Source organism: Urocampus carinirostris, chromosome 20 (assembly GCF_059441175.1).
Source record: "Urocampus carinirostris isolate Australia breed hairy pipefish chromosome 20, RoL_Ucar_1.0, whole genome shotgun sequence".
Classification (NCBI taxonomy): Eukaryota; Metazoa; Chordata; class Actinopteri; order Syngnathiformes; family Syngnathidae; genus Urocampus; species Urocampus carinirostris.
The window spans coordinates 24,866,793-24,879,301 of NC_142368.1; the positions used below are offsets into that span (position 1 = coordinate 24,866,793).

The window sequence follows — 12,509 nt, forward strand, 5'->3', positions numbered from 1 at the left end:
GTTCGAGGCACCTGGCTTTGGCAACATCAAGTTGACACATTTCAACCTGCAGCTTGTTTTTCTCTTGCGCTTCTCTGAGAGTTGTCTCGCGGGCCGGATTCAATCCCTTAGCGGGCCTGATCTGGCCCGCGGGCCGCCTGTTTGACACCTGTGATCTAGACTTACCGTAAATTACGGACTATAGAGCGCACCTGATTATAAGCCGCACCCATCACACTTTAAGGGGAAAACCGATTTTGCCCATACACAAGTCGCACCTGTATATAAGCCGCATGCACCCACATCAAATAAACACGAAATGAATCCAAGCCAAACTCCAAGTCCCGCGATTGAAACTATATGGGGGGGGGGATTTTGTAGAGGTTTATTGTTCTATATTCTTTATCAATTATCCATTATCGGTCAAATCATAATACACTACAAAGCCAAGAGGCCGAGACATTTGCTCCCAGCCAAGAGGCTGAGTCAAGGTCCTAGCCACAGGGCCAAGCAGCGATCAGTGCGAATGCACCGTTCCCGGAGGTACTGCAATACCGGGCCGATGCGTGGAGTGGACAGTGCAAGCTCTTATTCCATCACCGAATTGCAAAAATGTCCATCATTGAAGCACACAGTCTAAAAATCACATTTGCCAAATTGAACGCAAAATTATATAGGTACTTAAAATTTGTTGCAGACCAGCAGATTCTGGGTGCCCGTTGATAGTAATCCGAGGAAAAAAAAGTGTATATTTCCAAAGGTAAGGGTGGGAAAAATATATATCCATTATAATAATAAATAATTAATAAATGCCATAATCTTTAGGATCACGGCAGACCATCCGCCATTTTCTCCATGGTAATGACATCTAAGTTGTCTTACTCAACGTCGGAAAGAAACTCAATCGCGATGACGTTGTTCCACGCTCCCTTACTTCTATACACTCCAGCAATGTACCCATTTGCATTTAACATGGAAACTGCGTCATGAGCCTTATTTTGTGCAATTTGCACCATGAGGGTATGTTTACGCTTATAAGTTGTGATCTTCCTCGGCGTATATTTTCCACCGGTCTAAATCTTACATCTCCTACTCGAGTGCAGCTGGCGGCCGTTAAAAAATTACATAAATTGGCTGCATCTCTGAATAAGCCGCAGGGTTAAAAATTTGGGAAAAAAGTAGCGGCTTATAGTCCAGAATTTACGGTAATCAATATTGTAATTAAGAGCTAAAGACAATTGTATGACACCCAGTTTGGATGCAGCTGATCTCACCTACCTGCTTGTCTGAGAAATGGAAATGGCACAGTCGCTTCCAAAGTGTCCGGTTTTCGCTGAGGATATGGAGCGTTGGCGTGGCCTGACCCAGGTTGATGATGTCATAAGCATCCGAGAGGTTGTAGAGGATTTTGTTCTGCATGTAGAGCGGCAGGTCGCTGAACAACATGCCCGAGCACATTTGCTGCGCACAAAACAAGGACATAAACAGATGGAAATAAGCTCACGGTATTCATTCGTGTATAACGCTTTATAAACAAGGTTTGACCGTATTTGTGCAATGATTGATTTGTCAAAAGATATCGCTGAACACAATCGCAAAACATTGGATGCAACGGAAATCAAATCCGGGTCACGACGGTGAGAGCGCCGAATATTAACCACTGGCCACTAGCGACATAGAAACTGTGTTTTTCAACTGGTGCATCAGGACCCAAAAGTGGGTCGCGGAGCCGGTTTCAGTGGTTCGCAGACCTTTGCCTTGGCAAAATAGTGCTAAGGAGAAGAAAAAATGGGAGGGTCAATTCCACTCCTTAACAGTAAATGGCGATAACGCCCTGCTTGACCTCTTCAACCTATTGTGAGGGAAACGATTGCAAAATACGAAAATGGGGTACAAGTGTCTGCCATTGAAGTGCTGCTGAAAGTGACAGTTAAATTGTTTGAAAATGAAAAAAAAGCATTTTACTTGTATTTTATTCTTTATTTACAACATAACTAAATTATTATCAATGTTTAGGCAAATGCTTTATTAATATTTGGAATTTATTCTAGTATGTGGCTATTTTGAAGCAGTTTTAGGGGCTCGCTTATATGTATTATATATACTATTATTATATATATATTATATGTGATGAAGGGTAATATGAGATTATTCAAAGTACTTGCAGTTGCTTTGGTTTTGCTGGTCATTTTGTTTTTTTTTAAAAAATGATAATTTATTCTATTATCTCAGCTTCAAACTGCACAATACTTTCATTGGATAAATTTAAAGAGGATTTTTTTTTTTTTGATTTGGGTCGCAGTTTGTCTTTTGGAAGTCAGATCAGTTGAGAACTAATGACAGAAGAAATGGGGAAATGCATTAGATTTTACCTAATTATCTGACTATTTTTACTCACAGTACCAAAGGCCAGATGTGAAAGAATGGAGGAAACAAAAATATGTCTTGACAGATAAAATTAAACGCAAATAAGGCACGACGAGGGAAACGATTCTGATGATAAAAAGCACTTTGAAGGACATTAAATAATCACATTATGAATTTTATGTTGGTATTGTGTTCATAGTTTACATTCTCATTAAGATATTTTAATAATGGCTCGACATATTCAACAATGTTTGTTACTTACAATGCTTAGAATAGAATAGATTGTTTATTGTCATTATAACATGTGAAATGCACAACAAAATTCACATTCATCAATGGTACCGTGAATAAAAATAGTGTGATGATGAGATAAAATCGCATGCCTTTTCATGTCTTCTTTACCACTGATGGTCCAGCCATTAGGGTGTGAGGCTCTAATGGACGTGACTTTGGTTTGATTTCCAGGTTTGATTCTTGTTGCATCCAACTGCAGAGTTTGAGCTAACGTTTCACATAATTTTATACCAATTTTTGATTAAAAATTTGGTGTGCACGTTATGCGCAAATGCACATAATACACAAATAAATATGGTAAGTCAATATGTTTATTAATAAGAACTTAAATGTTCAGATAAGCAAAGACAAGTGGTGCTTTTCTAAAGTAACTTGGGAAGCTAAGAGCTTTGATGCGATCTTATGATATGTTCAAACAATTCAGCATTTTATTTCAAAATGAAAGTATCAATAATACAGACGCTTTATTTTAATCTAAGGGGAAAATAATCTGTAATTCTTAGTAAAAATGACAGTGATCCTCATTATACAGCTTTAAAAAAAGAAGACTTTTTATTTTTCATAAAAACAATTTGCTCTGAGTTCTCTGAAATGTTTGTTTCTTTACTTGTGGGTTTTAATAACAAGTCAAATTATTAATAAAAAAGAAGAGAAAATCTTTAAGAAAAAAAAAACATTTTATTTTTGAAAATGTTCTGTCACCACAAATATATTAATAACCCTGCAAAATAATACGATGTATGTTTTTATTTAAAAAAAGTGAAAATAAAAAAGTAACATAAACAAATAATAAAATAAGAACAAGAAAAACTAATAAACAAAAAACAAATGTAAAAGTAAATAACGTAATTTTGAGTAAAGATCTTCATTCTTTATTCGTCTTAAAAATTTTTTAATTGCTTGTGCAATCCTTGATTCTAAATTTAGATATGCACACTTTTTCAATTATTTTTTAAATAATTTTTACAGTAAAATTGAAAAGCCATAAGTCACGATTGTTCACAAAAATCTGTCCAAGTGAGCTTCCCTCTTGTGGCATTTATGAAAAAAATAGAATAGAATATTCTTTATTGTCATTATTACCAACGTGATTTGACGAAGCACTTCAGAACAAACACTTAATAAAGCCTTAAAAGAGATGAATAAGATTAAATAAATATCAGGATTAATTGGCAAAAATGTTTACAATTTTGTTCTAAAAGACTGACCAAAGTTGTAAATGCATAGTAATAATAGTGCAATGAAAAGGAGTGAAATAACATTTAGCAGCAATAAAATTACCAAATACGTTGATAAATAAAATATGAATTCAATACTATATAGTGGGACCTTGCTACTTCGCGGTTCCACGTTCGCGGGTCTAAAAAAATTATAATAATTAAAGAAAATAAATTTAAAAAAAAATGTTTTATATATATATATATATATATATATATATATATATATATATATATATTTTTTTTTAAAGCATTTATGAAGGGGCGTCGCTACTTCGTGGTTCCACGTTCGCGGGTTCAGAGCTTTGCAGGTCTAAAAAATAATAATAATAATAAAAGAAAATAATTTAAAAAATAAATAAATAAATATATAAATAAATATATATATATATATATATATATATATATATATATATATATATATATATATATATATATATTTATTTTTTTTTTAAACATTTTTGAAGGAGCGTCGCTACTTCGCGGATTTTCACTTTTCGCGGGTGGTTTTGGTCCCCATTAACCGCGTTAACCGAGGGATTACTGTATTGAATACCCATTTATAAGGAGCGTGGCCTTCAATGACTCATTGATTTTCTCAACAGACAACAAGCAGGTCTTAATTTTTCAGCGTTAAGATTTTATAAAAGAGGAAAGGGCCGCATACCTTGGGGATGTGCAGGTCATTAAGCTGCTGCTGCCACTTGAGAATATTGTCCAGCCGGCACAGCCAGACGCTGACGTTTCCCACTAACACGCATCGGCCCACATGCAGAGTCAAACTGTGCAGTGTGGCGCTGAGATCCTGCAGGAGCTCCTTAACCAGCCGAGGATTATAATGGTCCTCCACCACTGTAGGAGAAAAACACTTTTTTGCTGAGAGGATTCAAAAATAGTGCACAACACTGCGCAAAGTATCATATTTTACAGACAATAGGGCACACCTAAAAATGTCAGTTTGGCCAATAATTCTAAGGCGCGCCTAATAATACGGAGCGTTTAATAAACCAGAAAATATGGTGGATAAAATGGGAAATGCATAGTTACTATTAAATGATACTGCATTCGGTAATAGTTCTGCTCATGAGAATCATATACAGACGCTGCCCTACTTACGACCATGCATACATTTTTTTCAGGATGTCAAAAAATATCCGAACATTGCTGTAAGTTAGAATTTGTATTGTGTACACATTTTTCCAAGTACAGGACATTACTGTAGTGCTTCTTTCCGCCGTGTAGCGCTGTGAGAGGTCACCCAGCATCTACCCCGGACAAGAAATCCAGCTTCCTCTTCCTAGTTCGTGTGTAAACATTCTATACTGTATCTCCAGCGCGCTAAGAACTTTTTTATTGTTTAATATCTTGTGCATCCATTTGATTTGGTTGGTGTAAAGTATAAAGAAGAGGCGATCCATTTCTTTTGAAATGAAAGTGGAATAAGAAAGCTTGATGCGGTTGAGAAAATGGTTGGATCGCTTTTTTTTTGGCCACTCTAACAGCTTATCTTCCAAAAGTAGGTTAAATTTATATTTATTTATCAATCAATGTTTATTTTTAGTAAAAAACAATATAGGTTACTTATACAAGCCTTAAACATACATTCCATACAAAACATAGCACTGAAACAACTTACGAACGATTGTCCGGAACTGATCTTGTTCGTAATTAGGGCAGCATCTGTATAGTGCTTTTTGAGTGGCCTCTTGTGGTTGACATGTTGTTTGTTGCTAAAAGGAAAGCGCAGGGCTTGGACAGCAGCTCAGATGCCAACGCTCATTGCAAATCATCTTTTATTGTTGCTTTGCACAATAATTATACGTAAGTATGAAACATAATGTAATTACTTGAATAAAGATTTTTGTTTCCTGATAATGTTTTGTGTAAAATCACATACTTTTGTTTGAATTGTTGTTGGCATATGTTAGCTTTGAATGTATCTGTTTAGTTAGCAAGCTAATGGGACTTTTTTGTCCTTTGTTTTTAGTTTTACAGCGACCTTAAGCCATTTACCGAATAAACATCAACTAAAAAAAATAATTCTGGTTATTTGGGACGTCAGTCACTACCTGTCTAGCTGGCGAAAAAGGAAATACTTTGGAGTGAGAAGAGCACAGTAACCATTTATGAATGATTTTAGTAATCCTAGTGGTAAAAATAGATTTTCGAATGTTAATTTATGTACTATAAAATAAATTATTTCAATTCAAATGTATTTATTTTTTATGCAACCCTGGCTCTTAATTTAGTTTTGATTCCATGCGCCCTACGGTTTAATATTTGCCTTATATATCAAAAATATATCACAAAACACTATTTTTGGGAACGCGCCTTATAATCTGGTCTGCCTTATTGAGCAGAGTACATAGCAACTTACCTTTCCGTACAATCTTTTCCAGAATGTTGAAATAGTTCTTCTGGGCGGCTCCGCTCAAGGACGTCAGTTGCGATCGGGCTATCAACTGAAAAAGCTAAGGAAAATCCACAATGAAGATCGATCAACAGGCACAAAAAACAGAATTTGTGTTCGCTCGCTCACTTTGGCCACGTAGTTAAACCTCCTCAAATCGTGGATGGCACTAGAAAAGTCTAAGCGGTTGAGCGCTTCTCCCAATGTGCAATAGCCATGACGCTGTGTGTGAGCCCAACATGGTTAGCCAAACACACCCACCTAGCGCTCCAATTTAGCAGCTAGGGATGGCACTCACCTCTTTTGTGCTGCCTTTCTGCACATAAATCCATTTATCCCTGAAAACAACTACAGAAGCAAAAAATAATGCAGAAATATTCATGATATATATATACTACAGCTGCAAAAAAAGGATTGTGATATACAGTGTACAGGGTAGAGGTAAGATCGGGCCCAAAAAAAATTCAGCCCGATCTGGCCCGAGTTGCGGGCATGTAAACCCGAACCCGCCCAAACCGGATGGATATACTTGAATTGATAAACAGGCCCGAAAAAAAAACCCATGAAGCTTTAATTTGCCGCCACCTGAAGCTATACTCCATCCGTGCGTACTTCAGCGCCGAAAAAAAACAAAAGGTCAATTACACAGTCGATGCCATTATGCCTCGCTTGAGTTCTTCCTGTTAAGTCAATTGGCGCTGTCCCATTTGTGTTCGAGAGGGACGACATGTCATTTTATTGTGTTTGTTTGTTGATCGGCTGAACTATGCAGCTTGGGGTTTACTTGGGGCCGAGTCCCTCAAATCAAGTCATATTTATTTGTTTATTCATCACAAAAAGGCTCAAAAGGGCTGTACAGGGCACAATAATAACAAAATAACTAGTAAACTATAACATCAGCTATATAAAATATTTATGTAGGAATGGGAATATTTTAAGCAAAATATGGAAAAAGTGAATATGTAAGTTGCTTTACATATAATCCAAATGCCAAATATGTTTATATCAATGATAATAATATTGCATTGTAAAGTTCATACTGAATAAACTTTTTTTTCTCTACTTTCGATTTGATTAAAGAGAAAGAATGGCAGATATTGGGGTTACGATCAAGTGTGCACTGCAAGTCCAGCGCCAAAATGAACGGTTTAGCGCTTAAGTGCTCAAACATTCACAGCTTGTGAAGATAGGTTCCAGGTTTTTGTGTGTAACGTTTGGCATTTCAGTTATTTTTGCTAAAGAGATCCTCTTCAATTAAAAAAGCTGTTTTTACCATGACACATGGGTGGAAGCATGAGAGCTTCCCCCCAAAATAAAAATAATAATAATAAATGTGCACCGCAAACTGGTTTGTATTACCTAACACCATATGACTTTGCCTCTTGTAAAATGGATCCCCTTTGTTGCAACTTTGAAGCCCCTGACTAACAATGAGACAAGGAGAAGCGTAGGAGAAGGGCGCAAGGGGAACAGTCACCTCTGACTGGGTAGTTGAAAAAATGCACAGTTCTATAATAGTTATTGTATTTTTACTTATTATTATTATTCAAATCAAAATTTTTTAAAATGAATGAAGTTTCTTTTTTTAACAAACATAATTTGCTAAATAATACAGACTGTCCCTTTAACACACAGGTGTCAAACTCACGGCCCGCGGGCCACATCCGGCCAGGCGTACAATTATATCCGTGAAATCCTTTTATATACATCTACTATAATGGCCGGGGTCTATGAAACCCCGATAACTTTCAAACTATACTCGGATACTAAAAAAAACCACAATGGCCGAGAAAATTATGTAAACTGACATTGCCGGTAAATCCGTGTGTCTTATTTGTAGAGATTTTGTGGCCGTAATTAAGGAATTTGATGTAAAACGGCACCATACTTTAGAGTAAGCTGAAAAACCTTGAATCCAGAGAAAAGATACAGAAAGTTGAAGAGTTAAAGAAGAATATGAAGATGTTGTTCACTAAAGCAAATTCTCAAAATGAAAAGCACAAATTCTATTAATATTTTCCAGTTTTTCACATTTTCATTTTTATAGTTTTGACAGGAGATAGTTTTATGGAGAGCAACGATTTTTAATTCATTTAATGTTTAAGTTTGTTTATTGTGGAATAATATTCCTGACTGTTTTAAATTCATATATATATATATATATATATAGGCAGCACGGCGGCGCAGTGGTTAGCGCTTGTGCGGCACAGTTCATGTCATGGGAACCTGTCGTGGGTTCAAATCCAGCTCCAGACTTTCTGTGCGGAGTTTGTATGTTCTCCCCGTGCTTGCGTGGGTTTCCTCCGGGCACTCCGGTTTCCTCCCACATTCCAAAGACATGCATTTCAGGTGAATTGGCCGGTCCAAATTGTCCCTAGGTGTGAATGAGCGAATGCGTTGTCTGTCCCTGTGTGCCCTGCGATTGGCTGGCAACCAGTTCAGGGTGTCCCCTGCCCACTGCCCGATGATTGCTGGGATGGGCTCCAGCCCCCCGCGACCCTACTGAGGATAAGCGGTACGGCTAATGAGATGAGATGAGATATATATATATACATATATATATATATATATATATATACTTTTTTTTTTTTTTTAAGTGAAGTGTATTCAATAAATATTTATCCTGTTTAGCCCGCGACCAAAGATGTGGTTTGAGTTCTGGCCCTCTGTATAATTGAGTTTGACACCCCTGCTTTAAGGCCCAGTCACACAGCCTTTCACGGGCGTATCGAGGCTGAATCACGGCCAGAAATTTCTGCCCGTGAAGCAGACGCGGTGGAAAATGTGCAAAATTGGCTAAACCCGCTGTTTACCCGTGGTATGCCCGCGAAACAGACGCCGGCGACTGTTCCGCGTCCTTATCGCGGGTAACCGCGGCTGCATCGCGTTTGACTGTGCTTACACGCGGTACACACGCTAATGCACGTGATAACATCGCCATACAGGCGCAGAACAAACGTGCTCCACCCGCGATTACCCGCTAAAATTTCGCGTCCTGCCCGCGTGTAACCACGTCTTGGCCGCGGCCGTAGCACGTTCGTACCGCGTCTTTACCTCATGTGTACCACGTGTGCCGCCCGCGGTTACCCGTGGTCTAAAGTTTTGAGCAGCGCAAAACTTTTTAGCGCGGCCAACCGCGTGTGAATTTCTTACCGCGTGTAAAGCACTGCTGTATCTCGTCTGTATCGCGATCTCAAAGCGTCCAACATCGTCTGCTTCACGGGCAGAAATTTCTGGCCGTGATTCAGCCTCGATACGCCCGTGAAAGGCTGTGTGACCGGGCCTTTAGGGCAGCACGGCAGCGCAGTGTGTGGCACAGTTCTAAGGTCTTGGGAACCTCCTGTGTGGGTTCAAATCCAGCTACCGGACTTACTGTGCGGAGTTTGTATGTTCTCCCCGCGCTTGCGTGGGTTTCCTCCGGGCACTCCGGTTTCCTCCCACATTCCAAAGACATGCATTTCAGGTGGATTGGCCGGTCCAAATTGTCCCTAGGTGTGAATGAGCGAGCGAGTTGTCTGTCCCTGTGTGCCCTGCGATTGGCTGGCAACCAGTTCAGGGTGTCCCCTGCCCACTGCCCGATGATTGCTGGGATGGGCTCCAGCACCCCCGTGACCCTACTGAGGATAGGCGGTGCAGCTGATGAGATGAGATGAGTCCCCTGCTTTAACAGATTGTGTCTTCACAGCTCTTTGTGGTGTGCCTGGCCCAACCATGGGGGGCAGTGCAACCCAAACTTCCAGAAACAAGTCAAGACGACCTTATCAACTACTGTAAAACAGGTCAACCTTTGAAATAATATTGTAGAAAAATTCGATTAGTATTTAAATACTGATTTGGCCAGGAAAATGAACTAAAATATCAAACAATTATCCAGTAAATCAAGGAATTGTATTAAACGTGTGAAGATAAACAGCCAAAAGTGTTTTTGGGTATGTCTTATGTTTTGCAGAGCTTGAAACGGCAATATTTGCCCATTCTTCCTTACAAAACACCTCAAGTTCCACAAGGTTTGATGGTGATTATTTGTGCACAGGATTTTTCAGATCTTTCCACAAATGCTCTATAGGATTGAGGTCTGGAATTTGGCTTGGCCATTTTAATACCTTTTATTGTTAGTTTTAAACCATTCCATTGTAGACTTTGCTTTATGTTGAGGGTCCATGTCCTGTTGAAGGTGAACCTTTGCCACATTATCAAGTCTTTTGCAGACTCAAAAAGAGTGTTTGGCAGAATCACCCTGTATTTGACACCTTCTATCAACTCTAACAATCTTCTAGATAGCTGAAAAAAGCAACCCCAGAGCATGATGCTGCCACCACCATGTTTAACAGTAGGGATGGTGTTTTCAGTGTGATGTGCAGTGTTACTCTTACATTCGCTAGGCACGGTATATAAAATGAATCCAATGTGATCCTCGCAAAAACTCACACTGAGATTTGGTGTTGTGGTTGTACAAGTCCTTTCTCCTTTTCATGCTGGAAAGTTGGCGAATATCTTCCACAAACAGATTCTCTTTGTCCTTGCAGGTATATCTGTTGGATAACATAATGTGCATTTTATAGGTCAGCAGCCTTAATCTATTTTGGTTTCCAAGAGCTCAAACACCAAAACAATGATCCTTTTCTATGAATCGAAACAGTGCACAAAATAGTGACAATGAAGGTTGGGTTTTTTTTTCTTTATAATTTATTGAGCAGTGTGATAAAATCAAAACAACTTGGAGCTTATTGGCGTCTTTCAGAGCGTGCACTGTTTTCATGGGGCAGATAGGTCACAAGGAAAAGAAAAGCATCATTTACTTGAGCAAGTAATACTTAAAAAAAATGGACACCTTTGTCCTACGGTAAATACTTGATAAAATGATCTATTCAGTGAACCTATAAAAATATTGATATTATTGCACATGATAATTACTTAACCATTTAATACACTTGTTTTCTTGACAATGCAACTATTTAGGAAAAACAAAAAAACTAATTATTCAGTAATAATGGGGTTGCGGGTAGATTGTGAGGTTTTTTTGACATACAAATATTTTTTAAATGGTCTGTTGCATGTATTTCGAAGCATATAAGAAAATATGCACAGAATAAAAAATAAAGTTTATACCTGCGACTTGGAGAAAAGAAAATCTAAGAATAACAAAATGAACCACTTCAACTTTTTTTTTCCAATATTGTTTGAAAAATATACTTTTTAAAAACGATTCATTGGAATATTGATGATCCTTGGAGGGATATTTGCACAAAATATTAATCTTATTCATATATTATCCTTCTGTTAAAAATAAATAGAAAAAAAATAATATTTCAACAAACCTTTTGGAGATTGTCTGAATTGATTGATCTAAATATTGTTTTTTTTCGTATTTACCTAGCCTCGTGAGAGCTGCTACAGTGTCGAACAGGTATTTGGGGTTATTCATCGTTGCCCTCATTTAGGTTTCAGATCAGAGGATAGTTAATGTCAGTCTGTGCAGCCCTCTGAGACTGATTGTGATAAAGAGCTGTACAAATAAACATGACTTGACTTGAAAAGAAAACAAAAAAGTTTAAGTGTTCTGGCATTCAGCCCACCTTAAAAAAAACAAAAAACTTTTCAACTGCCAACCAGGACCAAATGGTCTAGATGACGTTTTTAAGGGGACACTATAAATTACTTGACAACTAGGTGTAACTATTTAGTAAAATCAAAAACGAGTGCTAAATAGAACAAGAAAATATACAGACTACACAAACTCAAAGTAACCAAAACATAGATAGATAGATAGATAGATAGATACTTTGTTCATCCCCGAAGGGAAATTCACATTTCCAGCAGCATCCCTGAGCTGAGAACAATCGAGAACAATCACGGGAGCTGCTGGAGTGGCTGCCATTTGTGACGGCGCCGGAAGAAAAGATTAAATTTGAATCATGTACAAACAAACAAACAATTGAATCATGTACAAACAAACAAACAAACAGGCACTGTACTTTAAAATATCAACCCAAAATTTAAATAACGCTACCTTGAGGACAATGCAGCTGTCGTCTGTCTTGATGGCGCCTGCTCGACACATGTACAATACCATTTTAATTGTTTTGTTTTTTTTTGTCCACCCTTTTTGAAGTTTTAGGGTACCTGTAGCAGCAAGATGCCACACACTCATGTCAGCTCTGTTTAGGTTAGGCTCATCTTAGGAAGAGTAAATGCATGTTTGTATGATTTTTCATGTATTTTTTGTTCATGTATTGTTATTT

General features: G+C 37.9%; 1 protein-coding gene and 1 pseudogene across 6 annotated transcripts in view; both read right to left on the reverse strand.

The window, feature by feature from the left end:
- The window catches only part of fbxo25 (F-box protein 25), a 48,474-nt gene that overhangs the window by 17,840 nt on the left and 18,125 nt on the right, over positions 1-12,509 (reverse strand). For 4 of the 6 annotated variants that reach the window (XM_088324555.1, XM_088324558.1, XM_088324553.1 and 1 more), the window contains 6 exons: positions 10,696-10,799; positions 6,566-6,615; positions 6,397-6,489; positions 6,235-6,328; positions 4,525-4,709; positions 1,258-1,440 (listed from right to left, as the gene is read on the reverse strand). In XM_088324555.1, the coding sequence (XP_088180681.1) occupies positions 1,258-1,440; positions 4,525-4,709; positions 6,235-6,328; positions 6,397-6,489; positions 6,566-6,615; positions 10,696-10,799 (709 nt within the window). Of the gene's footprint in view, positions 1-1,253; positions 1,441-4,524; positions 4,710-6,234; positions 6,329-6,396; positions 6,490-6,565; positions 6,616-10,695; positions 10,800-12,509 lie in introns of all 6 variants that reach the window. The other 2 variants (XM_088324557.1, XM_088324556.1) reach the window with 1 other exon arrangement.
- LOC148346699 (U2 spliceosomal RNA) lies at positions 501-652 on the reverse strand (annotated as a pseudogene).